Here is a 27,803-nt window from a genome sequence, read left to right on the forward strand (position 1 = left end):
GATCCTGACAACATAGTTGCCTCCTCAGAGACAGCTTCGGGTGTGTGTAACCTACTCTCCAAGGACCGCGTGCTCGGTTTAAAGATCCTTTGTCACTGTCTTGAAGTTTTTAATCATTTTTTAACAAGTGACGGGACATTTTCATTTTTGCCCTGGGCCCCGTCAGTTATGTAAGCCAGTCCTATTTTACTTTTTTGTTGTCTTCTCTTTAGTATCTTTTGAATTCCGAACTACGGAAACATGTCTGTTTTTTGCTTTATTTTATTGTTTTTTTTTAAAGATTTCATTTATTTATTTGAGAGAGAGAGAGAGTGTACAAGCCAGGAGGAGCTGCAGGCAGAGGGAGAAGGAGAAGCAGGTTGTCTGCTAAGCCAGGAGCATAACGTGGGGCTCCATCCCAGGACCCCAGGATTATGACCTGAGCTAAAGGCTGACAGTTCACTGACTGAGCCACCCAGGTGCCTCTGTTTGCTTTTTAAACCTAATAACAAAATACCAAAAAGGAAAAAAATAAAGAAGGACACATTTATTATTTGTTGCATGCACTTAGAAACATTCATATGTCCACTGCGGTGCACGAGCTGCTGTAGATACACACCTGACACCACACATCCCATCCACAGTCTGACGAACTCCCAGGAGAGCCTGTGTGACATGCAGAATGCCACTCCATGGACACAGAGACAGTGGCTTGCTCCCCGCCACCTGCTCATATGCCAGATCCATGCCGCTGCCCAGGACAAGCCTGTCCTTCCTCCACAGCTGGGTGGGGGAGATGAGGCTCCCCAAACTCTCCTGCTGACCCCTCCCCTCCCAGGATTCCCTACCTCTGGGAGGATCTTCAGAGTCAGATGACATCAGAAGTCCTACCCTAACATTCCAGCTCTGCTTGGAGCTCAGGGCAGGATACCTCTGTGTAGACAGGAGACTTCCATGGTGGGCATGATGCGGCCTGGGAGCCTCTGAGTGGTCATCTCGTCCACCCCCTTCAGGCTGGGCCCTGTCCATGCTGTCTATGCCAGAAGAGTCTGCATGGACAGGGAGCCCATGAGTTTCCCAGGTCTCTCATTCTAGTATTTGTCACTGATAAGGATTTCTTGCCTGAATCATTAATGTTTCAGTTTTTTGCCCATTTCTTACTAGGTTTAAGAAATTGGTATTCTCCTGCCCCACGAATCTCACCGGCTTAAGCAATCCCACAGCCTGAGAACAAGCTTTGAGGATGAGCACAGAGAGAAAAGCCTCGCTTTCAGGTGTCCTGCAGCGGCCACTGGCCACTCAGCCTGCAAGGGAAGGACACTGCTGCCCTCTGGAGGCCAATCACCAGAAGATCAAGGAGCCACCCGGGGGCGGAGTCTCCTTTGCTCGTCTTGGGGACACCAGCTTTGAGTCTTCAGGTCAGTGAATGTCCTTTCGCTGCTCTTGGAACACATCAAGCTTGTCCTCACCTCAGGGCCTTGGCTCCTGCTGTGCCGTCTCCCTGGAATGCTCTGTCTCCAGTGGCAGTCAGCTGTTCATTCTCTAGTCCTGGGCCGAAGGATACCTCCTCAGGGAAGCCCTCCAGGACCATTTTGTCTGAAATAGCACCAACCTCAGTTCCTGTCCTTTTCTATTCCAATACCTTGCTTGCTTTGTTCAAGCACTTATCTACTCTTGGAAAATATCTGTTTAAATTCTGTGTGTACTGCTTCTCTCCCTTATCAGAATGTCAGGTCCAGGAGAGCAGGTCCTTGTTGGTTTCATTTGTCCCCGGACCTCAATGCATGGTACAGAGTAGATCCTCAACCATACTTGCTGAAGGAATAAATAAATGCGTATCAACAAGAGCAACTGAGACTTAAGCGGAGCTTCTGGTCCTCAGAATCATAGAGTCTGATGTGGGCAGGGCACGCACCACCCCCATTTGACAGACGAGCAAGCCAAGGCTCAGAGAGATTTAGAGGAGTTGTCTGAGTGTCTAGCAGAGATGAATGAACCGGTCCTTGGTGCCTTTTCCTGGGCATTTTCCTATGTCCTGGAGGGAGCAGAGCAGTGTTCCAGGCCTGAAGAGAGGCCACCAGGGGTTGAGGCAGGCCCTCACATGAGACCTAGGCCCTCACTTCCTGGCCTAGTCACCAAGATAGGCCTGAGCTGTGCCCTTGTCCCAGCTGTGCTGTGGCTTTGCAGGTGTGTGTTGGCATGGGCAAGGAAGGCCCACCTGTACACAGGAGAGGACAGTAGGACTCCAGAGTCCAGACTCCGGCCTGTCTGCCTGTGAGATGTGCATTCTGGAGCAGGAGTGTGTTTGGGGGCGGGGGGAGCAGGAAGGCTGGAGCCAGTGAGGGGACTGTGACTCCTCCAGGGCCAAGATTCGGCTGTGACACTCTGGGTTCAGGCAGGGGCTCTGGGGGCCCAGCCCCATCCTCACTGGGCTCAGCCTGAGGCAGGGGCTGTACTCTGGTCTGGACCCAGCGCAGATGCGAGGGGATCAAGGGCTCTGGCTGCAGAGCCTCGGCTGCTTGGGCTGAGCTTGAGTGGGCAGGGGGCTGGTGGGGGCCTGGATGCCCAGGCCCCAGGGGCTTCGTCGGAGCATCAGGGCGGGAGTCTGGATGATTAGCAACACCGACTCCTGGACTGGTCTTCTGGTGAGAGCTTGATGGAGTCTGTGAGGTAATTCTCCAAGATGCTTTGATACTGGGGAAGGGAAAAAGAAATCAGAGTTGACATCCTGAAAGGCAAAGAGCCTTACCTTCTTTCTGTTGCTTACTGGCTGCTGGTGGTCAGGCTTTTTATTCCTTCCCTATTGCCCTGTTAGGAAGCTGAGGCCCGGGGGGTGGGATGGGGGCGTGGGCACTTGTCTTCCCCACCCTCTTCTTTCCTCACCACCCCCTCCAGCTTCTTCCCAGGAGCCTGGACCAGTGGGGGTGGCCTTGGTCCCATAGCCTTCCATTCTCCAGAGGGAGTAATGGAGGTGACATTTGACCTCAGGCAGAGATGAGGACAACCCACCCCTTATTTCTGCTGGAGGCCTCTCCCCACAAACACCCTCCACACCCCCACCTTCTCTTGGCATGTCCACCCCCTAGCCTCCCCTACTCACCACCTTGGCACCTAGAGAAACCCAGTCAATCCTCAACCCTTCCCACAGCCTCTGTCCTCCCTAAAGTAGACTCGGCGTTTCCACTGGGTCTATTTGCTTCTCTGCCCACTCTCCCAAACACTTGTGTCCCAACAACACCCAGAGAAAGCCTCTCCCCATCCAGCTGACAACTTCCCTCCCAGGACCCACCCCTTGCTTGGCTCAGGGGTGAGGGCAGGGTGAGGGGCAAGCAGGCCCTTCCTCCAGGAGATGAATTCTAGGGCTAAAAGCCTTCTTCTTTAAAAAAAAATTTATTTAAATTTGATTTACCAATATATAGTGTAACAGCCAGTGCTCATTACATCACCTGCCCTCTTTAGTGCCCATCACCCAATCACCCCATCCCCTCACCCACCTCCCCTTCTGTAACCCTTTGTTCATTTCCCAGAGTTAGGAGTCTCTCATGGTTTGTCTTCCTCCCCTAATTTTTCCTCACTCAGTTTCCCCTCCTTCCCTTATAATCCCTTTCTCTATTTCTTATATTCCACATACCATATGAGTGAAACCATACGATGCTTGTCCTTCTCCGATTGACTTATTTCACTCAGCATAATGCCCTCCAGTTCCATCCACGTCGAAGTGAATGGTGGGTATCTGTCCTTTCTGATGGCTGAGGAATATTCCATTGTACATATACCACATTAAAGGGTCTCTTCCTAGAGGGACCCCATCTCTTTACTCTGCCAGGCTTTCACCAGTCACCAGGCTCAGACATCCATGCCCCGCACAACTGTATTGTGTGTGTGCGTGTGAGTGCCTCTCACTACCTGGGTGTGGACCTGAGCAGCACCCTCCACCACTGGGGAATGTCACGGCCCTTCAGGCGATGGCCCTGGGTCCCAAGGGATGGTGTCAGGCCCCACTTGCTTCATTCTGATGATGGTGGCTCCCGAGATACATGAGACAGTCTTCCCATGTCCCATGACTCACTGCCACCCCCAGACTGAGTGGTCATCTAGCCTGCCATGCGGAGTTCGTGATACTGGGCTTGGATAAAGCTCTTTGCCATCTAGTTTGTTTTTTGAGAGCCCCAGTATCTTAGCCTGGGTGATGGGCCTTAAGCAGCCCTAGCCAAATTATTTAGAGTTATTAGAATTTATATATATAAAATAATAACTATTATTTTAACAGGAATGATTAGTATGGGGGGGAGAGGGGGACAGTGTATGCTCGGCCAATGCTCTGTCTCTCTGGAGATGTCCCCACACTCCAGATGGATCTCCTCCTCTGCTGGGGAGGATCCAAGCCCATTGCTGACAAACTCAACCCGGGGCACCCCAGGGCTTCCCTAGCTCTCACCCTGAGAGAGTGGAGTCCCACCCAAGGTATCTGAGAAGAGAAAATAGGGCCGAGTGGCTCTTTATCCCCAGCACTGCCCAGGCCTGGCGTGTCGGCTCCAGCCTCTGCAGCCCCGGACACGTCCAGTCCTCCAGCTAGCCCCTTCTGCTGTGTGCGGGGCCCTCTCCCTCCATGGAGCGAAAGTAGGTAAAATTCTGACATTTCTAAACCTCCCAGTGAGGAAGAGTGGAGCCTCACTGGCTAAGTTCCCCTTTACACTGAGCGATCCATCTCTCCCTGGAAGGATTTAGAAGGATTCTCTTATTGTTCGGTATTTTCTGGGTGCCTCCCTGGGGTCTGGAACTTTCCTAATCGGACCTTTGGACCCAGGAAGCAGGGCCTATGGATTCTTTACCCCCCCCCCCCCCCCCGAGCGTGTCCCACCCTCATGTCCACCTGAGACCCAGCTGGGACCCTAGAGGCCCTCATGAACAGAAACCTGTGCCACTGTCTACAATGCCAGCCTTCAGGAAGGAGATTTAGAATGCCCCGAGGAGCTGCTGGGCTTTCCAAGCTCCCTTGCATTTTATTCTAGATTCAAATGGAATGCTGTCTCTCCGGAAGGTTTGAGAAACTTCCTCATTTGTTGCCTTGGCAAAGCCTGAGGTCTTCACACCAGCTTTCTTCACCCAATAATAGTCACACCTCCACAGGTCCAAGTCACCGGAGTGCTTCCCATTTGTGACATCATTTCAGCTCATAATAGCATCATCTCGCTCACACCAAACTTTCAAGTAACCAGAAGGACACAGTTACGTCTCCTGCGTAATTCTTTTCTCTGGGCCCCTGTCCCTTCAGCAACGGCAACGTGCGAATTGAGCTGTAAAGTCACACTGAATCCTCATGCACGTACCTTAATGCACCTAAGAGATGTGACTGTGCCGGTCTGTCCCTTCCAGCCTGGTCACCTCAGTGGCCCTACCTTTCCATCCTGCATCTGGAGGACCTCAAAAAGGTCGTATAGTTTCACCAAGCTTACCTGCTAGCCAGCCAGCCTGCTCCCCTCCTGGGCATGGCCCTCATGTCTGTCTCCAGTTAGCTTCAAAGGAACCGGGCCTCCATGCGTCAAGGCAGGTCACGGGGCTCAGGCCTGACCAGTCCCAGCAGGGATGGTAGTGCCAACTTGGCAAGAGCAAAATCTCTTCGTCCCAAATCCCCTTAAGCAGGTGGTGTCCCTTCTCTGACCATGACGGCATTCTTAGTCATAGTTTGGAATAACTAAGTATCCTACATCTTTCCTACTGAAATGCTGGCGGAGTACCTATTCTGGTGCTGAACTCACAAATCACTCTTTCCAACCAGCGTTCATGCACAACTCGGACGTTTCGAGGAATCATGAATGTCATGTGCCCCGATGGACTGCATTGCCCTCTCCTCTTGTGATGCCCCTGCTTTCTCCTCTCTTCTGTGGCTGGGTCCCTAGCATTCTACTCAATCATGCCTCTGATCGCCAAGCTGGGAACCCAGTCATTGACCTAAACAGCTCCTGATTCCTTCTTTCCTACATTTGACCGTCATCAACCCCTAAGGTTCTCTCTCCTGAGTGTTTAATCCACCCTGTCCTGGCATTTCCATTCTGTCCTGCTTGGACCACTGCAGTATCTTCTCAACCACCCCTTGGGCTCATCCCCCATGAAGCGGGCAACTCCCTGCCGGAAACCCTTATACATAGCTCCTGTTTTAAAACAGGGTTCCAGAAGGGGAGGTGGGTGGGGGATGGGGTAACTAGGGGATGGGCACTAAGGAGGGCACATGACGAGATGAGCACTGGGTGTTATACTGTATGTTGCAAATTGAATTTAAATAAAATTCTTTAAAAAGTTATCTTTTGTTTAATGCCTTCTCTGTATGGTGAGTTGCTTTATTCGGCCCTTGCAACAACCCCAGTAGGAAGATACTTTTATTTGTACTTTAAAGAGAGGGAAGTGGTGGCTTAGGGAGGCTGCATGAGTTGCTTTAAGACACACAGTGAGCAAGAGGTTGAGCCAAGATTTAAACTCAGATCTACTGGGCTTTGGAGCCCCAGCTCCTCTCACCCCAGCCTGAGGCTTCCCTCCCATTGCCACCCTCACATCTCCTTCTCAAACATTCTGACTACCTCCCTGGGAAGCAAGGAAAGGCCTTTGTAGAAAATGTGTTTGAAAACTTGTCTGACTTTAAAATAGAGATGTGCATACTCTAGTTTCGCTTTAAAAATCTGTGAGAATTTTACATCCTATGCTCTAGTAATTATGTTTGTTTTGTTTTATGTGAAAAGATTTCTCCTTCAAGTTTCTGAGTAAAAGGCATGCCCTGTGGGGCGTCAAGGTGCCTGGTGAGCCCCCGTGTGCCTCGGGTCCAGCAGCACCTTCTGGACAACATGCACCTGCAGCATGAAGTCCAAGTCCTGGTAGGTGCTCATGATCTGCGCTGTTGACCTTGTGGGCTCCCTCACTCACCCTACACCCCTGCTTCTCTTCATGCCGCCTTTCCTTCTACAGATGGACCCACAGCTGGTTCCTTACATGAGCCCATGGATTGGTGCCCGGGCCTCTGGCCATGCCCTTCTCTCTGTCCTAATCCTGCGCCCACCCTCCCTCCTCCCATGTCCACCTGCAAACTGCGGATTGTCTTTCAACACCCAGGTCACATGCCACTTCTCTGGGTAGCATCCTCACCCACCCTCACCACCAGCCACGACTGAGTCATCTCCCTGCCTTGACCTTGCTCCGTCTGGGGCACTTACCTCTATGACAGCTTGTTTGTGAATGTCCTTCCTTCTCTACCTGACCTTAGAGTCACCAAGGGCCGTATCTCCAGCCCTAGCCTGACAACTCAATAAATGCTTATGGGATTGCATTATTTCCATTTTACAGATGAGGAAACCGAGACTCAGAGGAGTCACAACATTTTGCCCAGGAGTCCACTTGAAAGCACGAGGGCAGGATTCAAATGCAGGCCTGTATGACTGTGGACACCCTACCTGTGACTTGCAAACTTCTCATCAGTAGATTTCCACCATTGACACCAGACCTGCCATTGCTAAGCTATTCTTTTGCCAAGTCAGATATTAAAACAACAACAACGATGACAAAACCAGCAGAAAAGCTTCAGAAAGTTGGCGCAGCAAGGAAGATGTAACTTTAAGAGTGAAAGACACTCCTTCTTCAGAAAGGATGGATGCTGACCACATGCAGACACTGGCTCTGGGCTGGTGAGGCTTCCCCGTGACTAAGCATTTGGCAATGACTATACCGTGTTTGTGGAGGATCGTTTAACCCACATCACCATACAAGGTCAAATAACATTCCTCAGCTTTCTGGGGAATGACGTGAGCAGGGCCATCTGTGGCTTAAGAGCCAACGTTGCAGGCTGTGTCATTTAAGCCACACCCCTTGATCATGTGCTACAGACGGACACCCCCAGCTTCCCCCTAACACGAGACAGCGGCCGGAGGGGAAGCGTAAAAATAGTCTGTGGGGGCACACCGTGAGATGAAGGCTCTGAGATGTGTGGATGGCACGCTTGGGGCTTCTCCCCGCCCCCTCCCTGGTGGGAGGGCTTCTCTCCAGGGCAGCTGGCAGCACCAGGCCGGGAAGCTGGTCACCAGGATGAGGGCAGGCACTTCCCCATAGAGGAACCCTCGACCTCCCAATGCCCCTTTCCTCAATTCAAAGTCACTGCCACAATGAGCTTCTCCCCTCTTCTGGGAAGCCCACCCTGATTAAATGTGGCAGAATGATGAGCCAAGCTGATCCCTTCCCTGTGCTAATCACTCATGAACCCTCTTCTGAGTTTCTAGACTCCCTATCAGAAAAGGATGAAAACCCTGCTCCTGCTTCCGGGCAGCCTTCACTGACCTTCCCCTCTTCCCCTCTCTCCTCCCTCACAGTTGGGTTGTGTGCCCCCTTCTGGGGCCCCCCACTGAATCCTTCCCCACCTTACACCTGGACTGTGACCACATGTGGGCCTATCAGACTGTCTCAGGAGGGCAAGGGGCCCTGAGCCCTGCACACTGCCCAGCACAGACGACACACTAACCACGGGGAGTCCACACATATGTTTGACAGGAGGGTGTCAGCAACCCCCGCAGGCTTGATCTCCCACCTGGACAAATGCGTGGCACTGTGGAGCTTCTCTCCTACCAGTCCGGATTGAACTAGATCATCATTTCTCAGACCCCTACTACATGAGAATGTCCAGAGGTGAGGTGCAGAAACTGTATGTTTTAGAATCAGCCAGACCGTGAGGCCACCAGCTATGTACTCCAAGGTAGCTTTATACTTCCGGGACCCTGGGGTCAGAGTCGGGGTACTGCTGGGCCCACTTAGGAACTGATTAAGACAATGAACAATCCTGTCCTACCCACACCCCTGTCTGTGCCCAGTGTGTTCTTCTCTGGAAGCTCCTGAGCTTCCCATCCCCGGAGACAGGCCCTGGCAGGTGCTGCCACCATAGTCACTCACCCTGGACAGAGCCCGACTGGCCAGCATCTCAAAGGCTTGTACCACATTGATGTCGTTCTTGGCACTGACTTCAAAGTAGGGAATATCCTTCTCTTTACACCAGCCTTGAGCTACCTCCTGAGGCACCTGAATGAAAGGAAGACTGTCCCTGAATCATTGCTGCTACCATCCCCACCCTCATCATATTGCCCACTGTCACCTCCCACCATCCCCACCAGTACTCCCATTTATCAAGAACCTTCCATGTGTTACACACATTCTTTCTTTCTTGTTTTTTTTTTTTTTAAGATTTTATTTATATATTCATGAGAGATAGAGAAAGAGAGAGAGGCAGAGACACAGGCAGAGGGAGAAGCAGGCTCCTTGCAGGGAGCCCGATGTGGGACTCGATCCCGGGTCTCCAGGATCAGGCCCTGGGCCAAAGGTGGTGCTAAACCGCTGGGCTACCCAGGCATCCCCACACATTCTTTCTTAACATAAATCTCCGAGGGATCCCTGGGTGGCGCAGTGGTTTGGCACCTGCCTTTGGCCCAGGGCGTGATCCTGGAGACCTGGGATCGAATCCCACGTCGGGCTCCGGGTGCCTGGAGCCTGCTTCTCCCTCTGCCTATGTCTCTGCCTCTCTCTCTCTCTGTGACTATCATAAATAAATAAAAATTAAAAAATAAAAAACATAAATCTCCGAGCTGCTTATTGTTAGCTCCATTTTCCAAATGGGGAAGCTGAGGACTGTGCTCAGAGTGTGGGGTTGAGCGGACTTGAACACAACTTGGCAGAATTAGAGCCCGCTGAACTATGCTGCTTTCCTAAGGCCCACATTAGGTGCCCCTCTGCCATTGGCGTCTTCATCAGTCCCCCCAAAAGGAGATGAACATGATGGCCACGAGCAGGGGTGGAGGACTTCTGTCCCCAGAGCCGGCTAGGGCCTGGGCCCGGGAGCTCTGTTGCTGAGCAGCGACTCAGGTCCTTGCTAACCCTTTTTCCCCAGGGCAGAGTCCTGGGAACTGTTGATGAGCTACTTCTAGGGGACCGATACCATGGTAGATAGCTTGTCGTATTAGCTCAAGCAGTCCTGCCAAAGACCCCGTGGGGGGGGTCTTATTAGCTCCACTTTATAGATAAGAACACCGAGGCTCAGAGGGGTTTAGCGACCTGCCTCAGATCACACAGCTGAGAAGGCGGAGCTGGGGATCCCTGGGAGGCTCAGCGGTTGAGCATCTGCCTTCAGCCCAGGGTGTGATCCTGGGGTCCCAGAATCGAGTCCCGCATCGGGCTCCCTGCGAGGAGCCTGCTTCTCTCTCTTCCTGTGCCTCTGCCTCTCTCTGTGTCTCTCACGAATAAATAAATAGTCTTTAAAAAAAAAAAAAAAAAAAAGAATGCAGAGCTGAACGGAGCACAGCTCAGGGCCTGGTGGCATCGGAGCTGCCCTCTTCAGGGCACCGCAGGAGGACTGTGTCCCTTCTGCCTCTCCCACTAGACCATCAGCTCCTTGAGCTCAGCTCTTGGCCTGGCACCATGGGCCACTAGGTACAGGTGGAATGAGGACATCTCTATCTCACTGCAAACGGCAGATCAGAGTTTGAGCATGTTGGTTTGGAAAGTGCCTGGCAGCCCGGTGAGTTACTTCCAAAGACAATTGGAGCCATTTAATTTAATGCCTAATTAATTAATTCAGGGAGGAGGAAATGGCTCCATATTGAACATTTGCTGTGCTTGGTACTTTATAACCATGATTTCGTTTTACTTAAGGGAGCCGGGGTTTTTATCACGGAGAAAGGACACTGTTTCTCTCCCAGAAGACAGAGTGGCCGGGGCCGGGCGGGGGGGGGGGGGGCGGTTATCAGAGACTGCCTCCCTCACTCTTGCAGGTTCTAGGAATGACTGTCTCATCTGGATTAAAGGATTAAAGGAAGCATCACTGGCCCTTGTCTCTTTGGTTCCTGCTTCCCTGGTCTCAAGAGTGACGGCAATACCAGGGGGTCACAGCTGTTTCCCCCAATGCCTCTGCTGACACCAGCATTGCGGCGGCATTGGGAGGCTCTCCACTTGAGACTAGAGGGTGCAGCCTGGGGTCAGCTAAGCAGCCTGTCCTTTGGGGGGCTAGCAGACACCTCCACACTGCATGCCCAGGCTTTTTTGGGGGGACCCCAGGCTTTGGTCTTGGCCTCTGATCTCCTAGACCCTCTTGCCTATATGGGAAGGGCCCAGGAACTGTCCAGGACAGCTTCCTTTCGTGGAGCTCAGATGCCCAAGGCCTGGTGAGCAACCAAGAAGCCTCACAGTTCAGGAACATTCTAAACTCTTTGGAGGAAGGGTCAAGGGTGGCTGGTGATTTGTCTTGTCCTTACCAGTAACCACAAATAAATAAGCATTAGAAACTAACACATTGTACCTGGGTGGTGCCTTAGAAATGCAAAGGGCTTCCTATCTTTCAAAAATCTTTAAGTGTGGGGCATCTGGGTGGCTCAGTGGTTGAGCATCTGTCTTTGGCTCAGGTCGTGATCCCAGGGTCCTGGGATCGAGTTCCACACCAGTCTCCTCACAGGGAGCCTGCTTCTCCCTCTACGTCTCTGTGTGTCTCTAATGAGTAAATAAATAAAATCTTAAAACAAAAAAAAGTCCTCAAGTGTAAGGACCAGACTTACACTTCCTATAGTGCTTTCCTTTTTCTATCCACCCCCATCCCTCTGCCCCCACCAGGTGATGAGCATTTGACTGAAAAGAGCAGCGACATGCAGGAGTTGCAGTAAAAACTGAAGTCAAGTGAAAAGAAGTCAAGGCCTCTGCTTCTCCAGGATGTAGAGATATTCTTTATATTTCATGGCGTGAGAAGCAGAAGCCCCATTAGTGACCAAGGAACCCAGCAACAGAGCTGGGAAGACAAGCCTGCAGCAGCAACCTGCTGGTCTCGGCTCCCTTCTCTCCCACTGGACAGTGACAGGACCTGTCTGGTGCCTGGTTGTGACAGACGTTTTATCTCATTTGCCCTTGATCTTTCTCTGTAGCGTTTATACGAAGTGGTTAAATACACACTTCAAATTGTCAGTTGAGATTATGTTGCAAATTAACTTTTTTTTGTACCCCTCCTCCTCCCCACTCCACCTCAACCGGCCTGCCTGGGAAGAAAGCCACCCAGCCAGCGCCTTTCACTATCCACTTCCAGTTCTTGTTACAGTTTCATGATTGTTTAAATTGCCTTGTCTTTTATTTATTTATAAAATAATAGTTCTTTATCATTTAGGCTCTGACTGTGGAAATCAACTCAGAGTGTAGTATGTGGGGACTTGGGAAATAAGGAAGTTTTGAAAGCATTACTTTGGTTACTTTTGCTTTTGGTTGGCAGTATGTATATACTATTAACATTTTCCTTCTGTTATAATTTTGATTACTTCTTAGAGGCCAAACATTTGACAAAACTAGCTCGGTTTGCATAATTTTACATATGATGCCTTTCCAGCTCATATTCATTTTAAAGGACCAATTGTATAAAATTAAAATCAAAATGAGTGTGTCACATACATCTTAGAGCACTACCAAAAATAACAGAGGATATTTTCAGAAAATACAATTCCCACGTTATGGATCAGTGATGAGTCAGAAATTGCCTACCTGAGCATAAAGCAAAGAATTCACATTCTTGTGAATGAATTCTTTGTAGAATGGGTGCTAGCAGAGCTGTTCTTTCTATCAAACTAATATTTTTCCACTATTTCCTTCTATAGAAAGAATAGGGATTTTTTTTAAAAAGTCAGCAATCAAAAAAATCAATCATGTGATATATTTATCCATATATATATAATGCATGCATACATACGTATTTTGTTTTATTGTGGTAACATATACATAAACATAAGAGGTACCATTTTACCTATACTTAAGCGCACAGTTCAGTGGCATTGGGCACAGTCCCGTCCTTGGGTGTGGATCGGTATCACTCCCAACCACCTCCAGACTTTTTCCTCATCCTAACTCTAGCCATAAAGTTTTAAACAGTAATTTCCTTTTTATTAAGTGAGAAAAACTCCTATGTTGTCTCAGCCCATCCCTTGGAGAAAGTAAGAGGGAGGCTTCCATGTAGGAGGAGGCTCGCCCCGTGCTCCCCAGGCCCCTCGGAGGTCTGTGTGGGACTCCCTGGCCCCCGGGAGGTCGCCGAGGTCGCTGGAGCCTGCGGGAGAGCCGGGAGGAGGCTGCCTGGGTGGGGGGTGGGGGGCAGAGCAGGTCTCTCAGCTGCCTCCGCTGCTCCCCAACCCCTGGGCTGGGACCGGGGACCCTGGGGCAGCGCCCCGCAGCCTCGCCTCTTCGGGCTCCCTGTTCCTCCTCCCCACTCCCGCCCACTCTGCCTGCCCCACGGGCCCCTCCCCGGGCCTGCCTGTGGGGAGATGGGCTCCCCTTGCCCCCCCTCCCCCGGGCCGCTCTCACCTCCCTGTCTCGGCGGAGCCCCAGCTTTTCCTAGGCTCCCCGTGCCCCCTGCGGGCCTGGGCAGGGGCCCATCTCCCTACCCGCAGCCACAGGTCCCAGGGATGGGGTGGCCTTGCCTGGGGCCTCTCCGCCTCTTCCAAATCTCTCTTCTTCCTCTCTCCGCAGAGCAAGTCTCCTCTCCTAAGGCCTGGATGGACCCCTCCACCCCTCCCAGGCATCGCCTGCTCTTTCCATCCTTCCTGTTTCCATCCTGGCCCCTCCGCCCCCATCTCTCAGAGCAGCCTCCCGATTCCTGTGCCTCCAACAGAACGCATCTTCTCTCCACTTCAGCCTTTTCTTCCTGGGGCCTGACCAGGACCTCCATCAAATATTGAATCTGGCCTCCCATTCTGTGACACAGTCTCCTTCCTCTCAACTTCCTTCTGCCTCATCCCTTCCACCTTGGACACTGGAGCTGCCTGCTCCTTCACACCTCCCCTCGTCTCTCTTTCCTTGGTGGCTTGTCAGGGTCCCCACACTTCAACTCTGCAGCTGTTCTTGTCTGGAAACACCTGAGTCCCAGGTCCCTCATTCCTGGCTCTCAACCCACAAGTGGCTGCTGGAGAAAAACCCAGCCCAGATGCCAGCTCTAATTCCTGGTCTCTTTTTTTTCACTGAGCCCCTAGTGTCACCCACTAGTTCTAATCTTTGTCCTTGACTTTCTCCAAAATAACTGGCAAAGCTTCACCACGATTCCTGAGACTTCTACTTGGTTCCCTTCCTCCTCCTGCTCAACAGAAGATGGTGCCTCTGATTTCAGTGAGAAAAAATCAGACTCTCAGCCTTGGACTCTCTCAACTTCCCATCCTATGACCTACAGACTCATGAAACAGGATGTTAAAATGGAAGTTTCTGTAAAGGTGCTGCAATCTGATAGATGTCAGATATAAAGTAGGTTGGGAGACAGATCACCCTGGGATCTCACATGTTTCCAAAGCTTCATGACCCAGAAATTGTTAGGTGACTCTAAAACCCACAACATGGATATAAAAAGATTGAAAGGAAGATTAGAAAGGATTTCTTTGGAGAGAGTTGTGTTTTGGGTATACATCTTCCCTTCTCGCAAGAGGGAGACTAGGTAAAGCTCACCTCTAGCTAAAAGAAGGCTTCTAGGAGGCCACTTGAATTTTTTTTTTTTATTTATTCATGATAGTCACAGAGAGAGAGAGAGAGAGAGAGAGAGAGAGAGAGAGGCAGAGACAGAGGCAGAGGGAGAAGCAGGCTCCATGGACCGGGAGCCCGACGTGGGATTCAATCCCTGGTCTCCAGGATCGCGCCCTGGGCCAAAGGCAGGCGCCAAACCGCTGCGCCACCCAGGGATCCCTAGGAGGCCACTTGAAAAGCTTAACATACGACCCCTGGAGTTCGGTGGATACAGTGGACAGGTGCCTGACATGCACCCAAGGGAGCTAAGGCAAAAGGCAACAGGGCAGATAGAGAACAGACTCTGTGTGAACGAATTGTGCTTGCTCCTACAGGGAGGCAGGATTTGTGGGTGAGCCTTGTGAAGGAGGTGGCTCTACAGAGAGAGCTAGCCAGCCTGGAGCTGTTGTAAACCCCATTAGGAAGACTGCCTACAGGATGTGGTGCCCCCAGTTGGGTGGAGGATGAAAAATCAGGAGATGAGGAGACAGAGGAGGAAAATGTGAGACACTCGTCTTAGGAGGTACAGTTAAATGCTCTCAGTGAAGGCTTCTTAAGGACCCAAAGGTGACCCATGGGAGAGACCACTTGAAACAGCTGCTGGGGCCAGAGAATACAAACTATCTTGTGACAGTACCCATCAAACAGGATTTTCCTGCTAACCTGACTTCTTCTCCCTCTTCTTGCTTCATTTCTGACAGAGTTTGAAACCAGAATTACCCGGAGAATGGCAAAAAGTGTGGACACATAAAGTTAGCAACAAGAGGCAAAGGACCATTCCTCCCCCGCCTAGACCACAGTGTCTCACCTATAGTGGGAAAATGAAAGGGAGATACCTTGCCCTTTAATGAACTTAGGACTTTGATTATTATCTGAGACTGGATGTTAGAGAATTGACGCTAAATTTGCGACCTGAAGTGACCATAGAATTGATGATGCCTAGATTTCTGTTTCCAGCACAAGCATCACCTTTGAAGTTTTATTCTTGTATGTTCCACAGCCCATGGTCATCTGTAATTAGTTGTACTACAAGTTCCTTAAACTCAGCACATCTAAAGTCACCTAAAAATCTCAAGCACATCTAAAGGCTCTTCTTAATGATGGTGGTAGCTTCATTGGAAGCACCATCATCCATCCATGCATACATGCATCCATCCATCCATCCAACCTGTCCATCTGTCTGTCTGTCCACCCATCCATCCATGCATCTATCCATCATTTTATTTTTTTTTATTTTATTTTTTTATCCATCATTTTAAAAATGCCTCGGTTCTTTCCTTTTCTCCATTTGAACTAGTGTGAAAACATAGCTCAAATATGATGGCAGTTCTTCATTTCTTTTCTCTATTTGAAAACCTTGTTCAAATGGCTCTTTTTGGTGTCATTTAAACTTCACTTGGCACAAGAGTATCTTTTACAAATTAAGTCTACCTCTATTATTTACTCTTTAGTAAGCAATAAGGAAAGAGCTCTAATCAATTCCACTATAGCAGTAAACACCTACATAAATGCGGTCGTTGTAGCCATGGAGCAGACCAAGTGTCCTGCGGTTAGCCAGATGATCTGGAATACTCTTATGCTAATAAAAATATATTTGACTACTTTCCCAGAAAATTTATAGATTCAAGAATTTATAACTGCAATTCCCTGTCTGACCCTGGGTAGAAATACTGTTCTAGATGTTAATTCAAATTCCACCTGCTTACCTCTGATGCTTTAATTCTTCCATTCCCTGTTTCTAAACAAAATTGCTTTCACTTCTCAGCTCGCATCGTGCTATTTCTTGCCTTTGCTCATGCTGTTTCTTCAGACTGGAACCTACCTCTCCTAGAAGCCCTTTCTATATTCTGGGCTTGAGTAAACGCCCTTTCACGGTGGTTCCTAAATATCCAAGGTATATCTCTATCATTGTATTTATCATAATCATTGTTTAAAGTATCCATACCCACTAGGAGACGTCAAGATTCTTAAGGTAAGGACTATGTCTGATTCAGTTCTACATGTGTGGGACCTACCACAGGGCCTGGCATGTACTAGATGCTCACACAATGTTTGGTGAATGAATGAAATATGGATGGTACCTGCCGGTCTGCGAGATCGATCTTGTTTCCCAGCACCACCATGGGGTAGGATGTTTCCATTGGAATCGTTTTGGCCAGAACATCACCCCTCCAGGTATCCAGTGCTTCAAAAGACTCTAGGTCAGTGACATCAAAAGCAAGGATGCACCCATCGGAGCCTTTGTAGAATGTGGACACCATGGAGCGGAACCTCTCCTGTCCGCCTGTGTCCCAGATCTGGAAGGAAAGAGTAGCCGCCACATAGGGCTGTGATGAGGGCCTGGAGGTAGGCCCAACTGGGTTATTTGATGTCAAACTTTCCTTTTCTGGGTAGGAAGCAGACAGCCCTGGAACAGGTGCTTGTGGTCCTTTTACACACGGGCATCTTAACCCTGTCACCCATGTATAGCATCTTTGCACTATCCGTTAGCATCCCAAGAATGCTTTCACATCTGAGTTCTCATTTTTCTCCTGGGTCATCAGGACAGGCACAGTTATTCTTATCTGACAGATTTGGGCCTTGGGAGTGACTTGTTTAAGGCCACTTACCAAAATTTCCAGTGAACCTGAGGCTAGGGAGTAGGGGCCTCCCAACCCCTGGATTTGTCCTTTTTTTTCTCCCCCCAGACCAGGGATCAGCAATTTTTTTTCTTAAAGGGACACATAGTAAATATTTTAGGCTTTGCAGACCATACTATCTGTTGCAACTACTCAATTCTGCTGTTGTAGTGTGAAAGCAGCCATAGACCATAACTAACAGTGGACATGGCTGGGTTCCAATAAAATGTTACTTATAAAAACAGGTGGTGGACCACATCCGGTTCATGAGTTGAAGTTTGTTGAACTCAGCTGTTCTAAACCTTTGTAGCTCCTTGTGCACACGGCTATGTGAGTGGCTATCTAGGGGATGTGGGATGATTTTCAGGTATGCATGCTGAAGAGGGAAAGGCAGGGCTGCTCACCTGTAGCTTCAAAGTTGTGTCATCCAGTATGATAATTTTGGAGAGAATGCTGGCCCCCAGTGTGGTCTGGTAGTCCTCATAAAATGTCTTGTGCACATATTGGTGGAGGAGGGAGGTCTTTCCTACGCTGAGGAAAAAACCCCAGACATGTGTGAACAACACATACATACACACACCTATACCATTCTCAGAATCTTGCCTTGCCCCTCTTGTTGCCATCTCTCCAAGATTCTGAATTTCTGACATTTTCAGTCCAAGGACTCCAGTGAGCAGAAGGGTTTAGGAAATGGACTCTAAAAGTACAGACCCATCCAAATAAACCAGAAACCAAGTGGCCCTACTCTCAGGCTCTTTTGCCCATTTGAGTTCTCTTCCTTGGGGTGGGATGGCCTCCCTGGTGCTATGCTGAATCAGAAAGGAACCCATGGTAGGTAAGAAATATTCAGGAGGTCTCCCTGCCCTTGGGTAAGGGCTGCTTCCCAACCCCCACACCCTGAGTTGATTTTGGCTTACCCCAGGGCTCCAATGATGATGAGCTTCAGGTCCACCTTCTTCCTGGGATTCATGGAGGGGCTTCAGAGCCTGTAGGGAAATGGATGTCATTTGCATGCTGCCCAGAGTCCCTTGCAGCCATCGTTGTTGAAGCTGGCCTCTACCTTCCCTTCCTTGATGTGCAGATCCCTGCTCTGGGCCCAGGACTCAGGTGGGGTTGTTCTCCAAAAGAGAAGGATAATCAGCAACCCTAACCCACCCCTACCCCTGCAACTTCCTCTTGGGACCTCCCCAAGGCTGGAAGTGTGATAGCCTCACAGGACAGGCACATCTCTCACCCTTCAGCTTTACCAACCCTGCTCTTGGAGGCAGCCTGGAGCGCCAAGAAGACCGGACTGGACTGAACAGAGGCCTTGAGGACAGTCAAGCCTGGAGCCAGGGATGGAAGGCGGTGTGGGAAGAGGGGATGGGGGCAGGACAAGGGGTCCATTGTCAGGACTGCCAGAGAGAGAGGCTTTGGATGGGACAGTGCCCCTCCCCCAGCTCGAGGTGTTGCTGCAATCACAGAATCAAAAGGCTCTTCTCCAATGCAGCTGGTGGTGGGTATAATTGGTACATGTTTCTGGAAAGCCACTTGGCAGCAAGTATTGACAACCTTAAAAATGTTCCTGCCTTCCACTTCTAGGAATTTGTCCTAAGGAAATAATCTGAAATGAAGGCAAAGATTTTTGTTCAAGAATGTTCTTTTTTAGTATTATTTATAAATATCTAATAACAAAGAAGTGGTTTAATAAATCATGGCATGCAATGAACTATTAGCATGGAATTTTCGAGAATATTATTTTAATGTGGGAAAATGCTTATGCCATAGGCTCTAAAGATTTTTTTAAGGATCTTATTTATTATTATATATAGAGAGAGTATGAGCAGGGGGAGGGGCAGAGGGAGAGGGAAAAGCAGGCTCTCTGCTCAGGGCTTGATCCTAGGATTCAGGGATCATGACCTGAGCCAAATGTGGACGCTTAACTGACTGAGCCACCCAGGTGCCCCTTATAGGGTCTTAATGAAAGACAGAAGACACTAAACTGTGTATATGATACCACCCCAGATATGAACATGAGTTCCTACTTGCATACAAAAAGGTTAAGAGCGAAATATACAACAAATTTAAGTGGTTAATTCTGGGTGGTAGGAGATTACACAATTTATCATGTTTTCTGTGCTTTTTAGTATGTTTCATTTTTAAAATAACAAACATATCAAACAGGAATTGCTCCTATGAGAGAAATACACATATGTTCATGTGTGCATTTTATATATACATATACATATTAATTATTTTTATTTTTTAACAAGCTAAAACAAAACTGTCACAGAGGGCTTGCTTAACTGGCTCTTTGGGTTCTACTCTTACATGCACACATATGTATATACAATTCTCAACTCCTGAATCTTCTATCCTTGGATGTACTAGGTAGGCATACTGAGAAAACCTTGATCTGACTCTGCCTGGCTGAGGTGTTCAAAAGAGCCAGCTTGACTTTCCCCTGGTACTTGGAAAGAGCTCTAAATTGGATGTCCTGAGATCTTGGTTCTAGTTCTCTCACTTTGGCACTGTAGGGCATTGGGCCAATTACTTCCCCTTTCTGAGCCTTGGCTTTCCGACTAGAAAATGAAAAAGTTGGGCCCCAATTGACTCAAGGTCCCTTCTGGTTGAAATATGCTTTATCTACTGGAGCTGTAACTCACTGGCCACAAGAGGCTTGCCTGAGGGTGCCTAGTTAGCACAAAGTGAAATCAAAAGTCCTCAGAGGCCTAGCTAGGGCTGTTTGTGCCTCTCCATGAGCCACGTCATGGCCCAGGGGTGGTTTGAGGCTCTGCTCAGAGCTGCTTGTCTCAGGAGCTTGAGTTGGTGTCACTGGACCTTCTGCCATAACCTAGGAGGGCTGGATTGGCATGGTGGGCAACAGGTCTTCTTGGTGATGCATGACAGTCATTCCAAAAATACCTACCTATCTCTTGCATTGCAAAGCCCTGCAGTAGATGCAGGGACGAGCATAAAGATGGAACAAATCGGAAATCCTACCAGGGAGTCATCATGGGAGAAAGCTCAGGGCTGAGTGATTACACCAGAGAGAAACTGTAAAGCATCCCAACAGAGGCACAGAGAGAGCGCTATGGGGGCTTGGGGGCAGGGAAAGAAGCGAGCAATCCAACTGGGCCCTGAAGAAACAAGATTTGTGGTTAGGGGGTGATATTTCAGAGGGAGGGGACATAGTAAACAAAACCCTGGGAACAGTGAATGGAGAAGGTGGATGGTTTGCTTCAAGGAAGGGTGAGGCTAAAGGTATGGAGATAAGAGAGCTGGGAGAATGGGCAGCCCAGGTGGCTCAGTGGTTTAGCACCGCTTTCAGCCCAGGGCGCGATTCTGGAGAAATCCCGCATCCACCTCCCTGCATGGAGCCTGCTTCTCCCTCTACCTGTGTCTCTGCCTCTCTCTCTCTGTGTCTCTCATGAGTAAATAAATAAATAAATAAATATTTAAAAAGAAAGAAAGAAAGAAAGCCGGGAGAAGAAGGAAGGGTTTTGTTTTGTTTTTTTAAAGATTTTATTTATCTATTCATGAGAGACACACAGAAAGAGGCAGAGATATAGGCAGAGAGAGAAGCAGGCTCCCTGTGGGGAGCCCAATGTGGAACTTTATCCCATGACCTGAGCCAAAGGCAGATGCTCAACCACTGAGCCACCCAGGAGCCCCAGAAGAACCAAGTTTTAAGACGGGTCATGAGGATCAGACCAAGGATACTGTCCATTGATTCATTCTTTCATTCAGCAAACATTCCCTGTGCTCCAAGCAAGCAGAGGAAGATAATTCAAGGTGTATTAGCCAGGGCTGGCATTTTGAAACGGGTAACACTGCCCACAGGGAAACCACCCAAGGGAGAAATGGTTCAGAAGTTTCTGAAAGGCACCACGTCTCCAAGCATCAGTTACAACCCCAGAAGAGGAGTGGGAGCCATGGTGTGTTCTTCCTTAAAGCCTTTGATACAACATGTTAACTTAGCCTCAAAAGTTAATGAAGTGCCTTGGAAAGGGAGTCGGTACCAAAGGGAGGCAGGGACAAGTGGGAAAGGAACTAGCCCCCCAGGCCACCCCAGAGGCAACTTTGTATTCTCTTAGAACCTAGGGAATCCTCCCAATTATCCTATGAGTTGAGTACCTGAGACTCAGAGAAGCTAAGTCACTCATATCTCATCCAAGGCCATACAGATAGTAAGTGAACCAGGGTTTGAATTGGAGGCCAGAGAAGGCTGCTCTGCCATGCAGCCTCCTGATCTCCTGAGTCTGGACCAATAGAATCTGTGTGCATAGGATCTGGGGCACTGGACTCAGGTTTGGTGAGCCCCAACAAAACCCTAGCAGAGTTGGAGGAGATGGAGAGAAAAGCAGCCAAAGTGACAAGAGGTACAAATGGGAGCCGAGGGAATGGGTCTTCGGAACAAGAGCTGTTGTAAGAGGATTAACCACCAGCGTCAAGACTTGGCATGTTTACTTGGAAGGGAGTGTGTTCACGCACCATGATAGAGCCACGCTGCCATGCTGGAGTTATCTAGGCCTCACACTATAGTTCGCCAGGCACTATGCAGAGGACTTTGTGAATTTGTACATCATTTTGAGGTTAAATGAATGAATACATTATAATATGTATAATACATTATTATAATACATTTGCTAGCCCAAATTAAAGGTTCAAAAAATATTAGCTCTTTTATGACTATTATTAACACAGGGAAGGAACCTGTGGGGGCTGACACTACTGGTCTTTATTTCACCACTGAAGAAACAGATGTTTAGAGATGTGAAGTAGATTTTCTCTAAAAGCACAGCCTAAAAAAAAATAAAAGCACAGCCTATAGGTAGGGCCTGGTTTGGGAGCTGGGATTTGAATCCAGGCCCAACTCCACAGACCATACTCTTACCTGCTTATTCTACTGTCTTCCATAAAACTAGAACAAGGATCACATACCTGCCACTTGGTGCCCCTGTCAGCAAGGCTCGGGTGTTGGGTGGTATGGATTTGAAACCTTCAGTGGAGCTTGTGTGCTTACGAAGGGGAATTTGGGGTGAGAGCAGGGGAGGCAGACAGTGTGTACATATAACAGAGAGTCAATATCCACTACCTGGGAAGCGCTGTACAAATAGCAGAAGATAATATACAACATAAAAGTGGGAAGGAATATGAGTAAGTAACCAACAGAAGTCTTATGAATGATAAGTAGTAAGCTTTGAAAGGATACTGAAACTTAGTAATTTTTAGAGATATACAAAATTGAAAAATATCTTTTTTTCTCTCTCTAGAGAGTGGCAAAAATTAAAAAGATTGGTGGTATCATTAAGTGTCGGCAAATTTATAGGGGAAGTACTGTTGCATATCACTGAAACGCTATGAATAGCATGGCCTTTTTTGGAGGGAAATTTGACAATATCAGAATTTTTTTTTAAAGATTTATTTATTTATTCATTCAGGGAGAGCGAGGAGAGAGGCAGAGACACAGGCAGAGGGAGAAGCAGGCCCCATGCAGGAAGCCGGATGTGGGACTCAATCCCGGGCCTCCAGGATCACACCCCAGGCTGCAGGCGGCGCTAAACCACTGCGCCACCGGGGCTGCCCACAATGTCAGAATTTAATACCCTAGCTTCTAATTTTAGGAATTTGTCCTACAGAAAATACGCCTATGTTCAAATACCCCTTTGTATAAAGATGATTGCTGGAGAACACTGTTGTGACCTAGTATCCATCCATCAGAGATTCTCTGCATAAATTATAATCTGTTCAGAGTTTGGAATACTGACAATTTTAAAAAGAGTGAAGTAATGAGGAAGAAAAATATGGTAACAATTGAAGTGAAAAAGAACATCCCTGAACATTTTGTATGACATAATCTTGATTGTATAAAAACCTCCCATGTGTTGACCATACACTTAATATTATGTTTGTGCTTGCCCTGTAGACACAGGAAGCTGTGGAGAGATACACACTAAATGATTAATAGGAGGCAGCGAAAGGTAAACTAGAAGCTAGGAGCTATTGTTTTATTTTACATATGTCTTGTTCTAAAATTTGTTACATGAGGCTCAGTTGTTACTCTAATTAAATAATATCAAACGTAAAACCTCAAAATTTCTTTAAAAAGAACACAGGGACGAGTGGCAGCCCAAAGTCATCTGAGTGTGACTTCCTGACAAGACAAATCACTTTGCGTCTGGGGCAGGAGAGGGAGGTGACCTAGTAGCAGGGGACTGATCATAAGGTTTGGAGTCAGAGTTCTATCGTGCCTCCATATATTCATGACCTTGGGTGGATTGCCTGACCTTAGTAAGTTTGTTCTCTCATGGGTAAAACAGACATTGTCATGGCTGTGGCTTATTCTGCAGGGTAACATGTGTCATTTCTTATAGGACAACAGGTTCCCCCAGTCGGGGAAAACCCAGATAAATGGTTAACAATTGCGTGGGGGGGGGGGGGGGGGCAAGGACCTGATTTGTGGTACCGACCACTTTCTGTGGTGTAGACGCTCCCACCATGTCTGATTTAAATCTACTGGTATGGAGCCTGCTCCAGCACACTGTAGGAGGAACCTCCAAGATGATCCAGTCCAATCCCCCACCCAGTGCTTGAGCCATCTCGACCCCATTCATAGAAAGATGGAGCTAGACCTGTCCCCACAGAGTTTCTTCCCTCCTCTAGCGGTGGATTTCTCCTGGGGCCACATAAAACAGGCTCAATTCTTCTGCCACATGCCAGGCCTTCTGAAGTTTACTGTCTTTTCTTTTCCACACCCTTGTGACTCACTTTGGCCTTGACTCTGAGTTCCCTCTCCACCCCCTCCCCCAATCCCCTTCCCCTGGATGTGCCCTTAAAGTATCCTGCTCCTGCAGATCCCCTACCCCATGCTCAGAAGGGCAGAATTTGCTGAGCTTGCTATTTAAAATAGCCTGATCCTTGGACCCAGGATAACTAGCAGCAACAAGAGGGTGATCGGGACAGTGTCACTGGTGAGGAAAGGTGGCAGGGAGGTAGACACTGGCTGGGCTAACAAGGAGGCATATGCAGATTTCAAATGGTGGCTGAAGTCCTTTCCTATGTCCTCTGGCCTCAGCCCTTGGCTGGAATTTGGCAATAGCTGTCCTTTCAAGCCTCCTCCCACTCAGCTACCTCAGAGGCTTCGAACTAGGGCATCGTCCTAGAGGCTAGACTGAGTCATCACCTTCTACTGTTAAATAACAGAGAAAAGCAGGCTTGGAAGGCAGGGCCCTACCTTCAGCCAGTGCAGGTCCACCCAGAGCAGAATTAACAGGCCACTCACTCTCCATGGCATGTGACTAAGTCCCCTCTCCCTGGCAGTCCTTCTAAGCCTGGAGCCCTGCCCACCCACCAAAGCTACTGTATAGCTCAGTCCCTGGGGAGTAAGAGAGACTGAGTTGATGCCTCCTCCCCCCCACAGCCTTAGGGCGTAGGGCCAGTCTTATAAGAACTTTTGGATCTGCTCTGCTTTCCCCTCCCCACTCCCCTTCTCTCCCTACCCCACTGGCCCCAACCAGGACCCAGGTACCATTTCCCACCTCAGTGGTGTTGGGTGAAGTGTTCTTTCTGCTGATCAGGAGGCCAGTGAGCAGGGGCAGATGAGAGGGCTGAAGCAGGCGGTCTACTAAATACCCAGCTTTCAGTGTCTCCCCTTCCTGCTCCACGTCTTAGAAAATGACAAATATATCCACCCTAAAAATAATGGGATTTATAATCATGGGAACAAAGTTTGTCTTTGAAAGGAAGCTATCTATAAAGCACAAAGCCTTGCGGGGATGCTCACTCTTCCGCCTTCTAAATCCCAGCAGGTCCAGACCTGCTCCCTCCAGGAAGAGCACCCAGGGCCCTGGTTTCAGAAGGCTCCATGTTCGCTCTTGTTCTTGAAGTTCTTTGGAAGTATTAGTCCTGTCTCCTTAAGTAGACTATCAGTGCTCAGAGGACAGGACACTCCTCCCACTTCTCTATCCCTCCATAGAGCCTGGCTCATGAGGCGAATATTAAATCTTCAATAGTCATTCATTCATCCATCCTCATCTGTTCATCCAGTTATCTATTCACCCACCTGTCTACCTGTCCATGTAACCTTCCAAAGGCAGACAACTACTAGGCCACCCAGGTGCCCCTCGTTATCCTTCCATTTATCCATCCATTCATCTGTCCATCCAGCTGCCCATTCACCCAGCACATGTACTATGTGCCTACTATGCATTAGCACTGTGTAGATCTGAGGATACAGACAAGTTTCTATCTCTATGGGACTTGTGTGGTGGGACATCAATTGACAAGCTCAAATGAATTATTTTCATTAATGCACAATGCCTAGCAATTGCATTAATAGGGCACTTAGCTGTTTACAAAATGCCATCATAGTTCATTGGATTCCTGAGTCGAGAACTGGTTAGTGGCAAACTGAGACTAACTCACATCTGTCCAATTCTGTTCATTGCTTGCCTAGGATTGGAGAGCCGTGCCAGGAGACATGTTTATGATTTAGAACAAGAGGGACACTTTCCTGTTCTAGGAGTTCCTCCTTCCCCAATGAGACCCTTTGGCCAACAGCTTCCACCCAAGAAGGCGCCCTGTCGATGTGGCAAGGTGACCCAGGGAGCTGGCTGTACCCTCTCTGCTGAGCCAGCCGGCCATGTCCTCCCGCTGAGGCTGATGGCCTGAGCAGAGCCCTGAGCCGGGCCCCAGCTCCCTGGGCTGGGCGGGGAAGTCTTCTCTGCCTGGCTCCCTGCCATGCCCTAGACGTTTCTCTGGCATGGGGGGGTCTTTAGGTTGGATCTGAGCCCTGCAGCTGTCAGATTCAAAGCCTCATCCTTGCATTCCTTGCCTCTACTCCCTCTCTCCCACCCCCAAAGCTCAGTACCTCTGGGGTCTCTGGGACAGACAGAAGAACCGAAAAAAACTTCCAAGGCACTTACAGCTGTGGCTGCCTAGCATCCGGCAAATGAGGGCAGGCGGCGTGCTCTCTGAGTCTGGGGGTTTCCTCTTAGAGCAGAGGTCTCAGGCCGTTCAGAGGAAAAAGGCTTTGGATCAGAACGGTTTGTCGATGCCAAGCAACGTCCTTCTGTTTTCCTCCTCTCTTTCATGCACAGACTTGGGAAAGTTGCAAAAGAGGCAGGCTGGGTGAGCTCAGCTGTGTGGGTGGAGGGGGTGGGGTGGAATGGGAAGCTCAGCTTCAGAGCTCACTCGACTGGGTGGGCCCCATGAGAATGGGGTTTACAGGGATGCTGGCCCTGGGAGGGGGGTGGGAGAGTGGGGACAAGGAATGGGACTGTGTGGCTCGAGTCTGCAAGGCAACATGCAGGTTTGGGAGCACCATGCAGAGCCTCTGACTGGTTTTAGGAATTTTCTGCTGGGGCTGTTAGAAGTCACCCAGTGAAGGGGACCTTTTGTTTGTCGAAGTATTAGATTCACATGGACAGTAGATTCGGTCCCCCCACCAGCCCAGCAGGAAGACATTCTGATCCTCACGCCTGTTCTCACCCTAATACTGTACATACACCATACGACACTGCCACCCCCTCACCGCACCCGTGCGTGCGCGCGCACATACACACACACACACACACACACACACACGCACACACCCCAGTCTTATGAGATGGGAGGCAAGTCCTGACATCTCTCCCTGGGCTCTCAGATGAAGATGTGTGGCTCCACCTGAAGTACTTAAGAGACTACAGTAATTTTCAGTACTGTTAGCATGAGGCTCAGTTTGGTATCCCTTTGAGCTGCCTGGAACCATGCCCTGAGAAACTATGGTTGGCAGATAAAAGGGGAATAAAGTGAGTTTAGACAAGCCCAAAGAATGGGTTACCAGATCCCAAGGGCTCTCCTTAAGGCTTGTAGTACATTTGATGCAGCCCTCCATCCTTCCAAGATGGGCTTTTCCCTCCCTTTGTCTCAAGATCCTCACTGTCTGTCTCTGGCCTCGTTGCTTCTGTCTGTGTCTGTCTGGTCAGCTGGACTCTACTTACCCAAAGGCAGACCAGTCACCTCGAACCTCTAATGGGCCACACTCCATACCAGGTACAGGCATTGGTAAGGGGTTTTCAGTGGGACAAAAGCTCCAGCTGAAGCTCACGCCCTTGTTCCAATTTGCACCCATGCCTGGAGGGAGGGCACGATGACCTCCCTGAAGTGTGCATTGGGCAGGAGACACCTGGCTGGAAAAGTTCCAGAGACCGTTTACCCATGACATGCTATTCCAGAGAACATTCGCCCGTAATATTCTATCTTGCTTGCTTGGGAAAGGGTGCATCAGTCCACCCTTAGGATAACCCCTGGTTTATGACATCTGATTTGTTCCTTTTTTTTTTTTAAGATTTTATTTATTTTTGAGAGAGAGAGAGAGAGAGAGAGAGAGAGAGAAAATGAGGATAGACCTCTGTAGAACATTGGAGGCATGTTTGAGCCTCTTGCAGAGAACATGTAAAGTCACCAGCCACAGGGTCTGCCGCTGTGGGGGCTTTTGGGGAGGGGAAGTGACCTACCTTCGCCCAGCCCTCACAGTCTCTGAACACAGGACTGAAACTTATACTTTCAGGGGATGTTTGCAGAACTGTCCTTAACACCTTTGAAAGCCACCCTCAGGCGTTAGTTCCTGCTTCTTCTGTCCACATGGATCAAGGGTCCGCAACTTCCCTTCTCTTCCTCTGATACATTCCCCAGAGGAAGACCACGACCAGCCTCTTC

General features: G+C 49.1%; 1 protein-coding gene and 1 long non-coding RNA gene across 5 annotated transcripts; one reads left to right on the forward strand and one right to left on the reverse strand.

Moving 5' to 3' along the window:
* Positions 1–245: 245 nt before the first annotated feature.
* Positions 246–26,261, reverse strand: RAB7B (RAB7B, member RAS oncogene family). Of its 4 annotated transcripts, XM_038586060.1 has the most exons (7): positions 26,027–26,258; positions 24,641–24,794; positions 18,038–18,106; positions 17,525–17,651; positions 16,584–16,799; positions 8,902–9,027; positions 246–2,673 (listed from the first exon to the last, which is right to left on the reverse strand). In XM_038586060.1, the coding sequence occupies exons 3-7, from the start codon at positions 18,088–18,090 to the stop codon at positions 2,593–2,595; spliced, it is 603 nt and encodes a 200-aa protein (XP_038441988.1). In that variant the 5' UTR covers positions 18,091–18,106; positions 24,641–24,794; positions 26,027–26,258; the 3' UTR covers positions 246–2,592. The 4 variants fall into 4 exon arrangements, with proteins under 4 accessions (XP_038441988.1, XP_038441987.1, XP_038441989.1 ...); XM_038586059.1 differs by lacking the exon at positions 24,641–24,794 and having other exon boundaries at positions 26,027–26,257; XM_038586061.1 differs by lacking the exons at positions 24,641–24,794; positions 26,027–26,258 and adding an exon at positions 18,372–18,456.
* Positions 5,011–9,207, forward strand: LOC119868028. The gene is made up of 3 exons (XR_005385601.1): positions 5,011–5,411; positions 6,714–6,845; positions 7,312–9,207. It is a non-coding gene; the product is annotated as an uncharacterized LOC119868028 (long non-coding RNA).
* Positions 26,262–27,803: the final 1,542 nt, after the last annotated feature.

Source organism: Canis lupus, chromosome 38, assembly GCF_011100685.1.
Source record: "Canis lupus familiaris isolate Mischka breed German Shepherd chromosome 38, alternate assembly UU_Cfam_GSD_1.0, whole genome shotgun sequence".
Lineage (NCBI taxonomy): Eukaryota > Metazoa > Chordata > Mammalia > Carnivora > Canidae > Canis > Canis lupus.

Bases quoted from the DNA above. Each gene is read 5' to 3' on its own strand.
- RAB7B (XM_038586060.1), bottom strand. From the start codon at position 18,090: ATGAATCCCAGGAAGAAGGTGGACCTGAAGCTCATCATCATTGGAGCC. The intron at 9,028-16,583 runs GTACCATCCATA...CCTTTCATTCAG, and splicing joins TCGATCTCGCAGACCGGCAG to GTGCCTCAGGAGGTAGCTCA. The intron at 2,674-8,901 runs GTGAGTGACTAT...TCCCTTCCCCAG, and splicing joins CCAGTCGGGCTCTGTCCAGG to TATCAAAGCATCTTGGAGAA.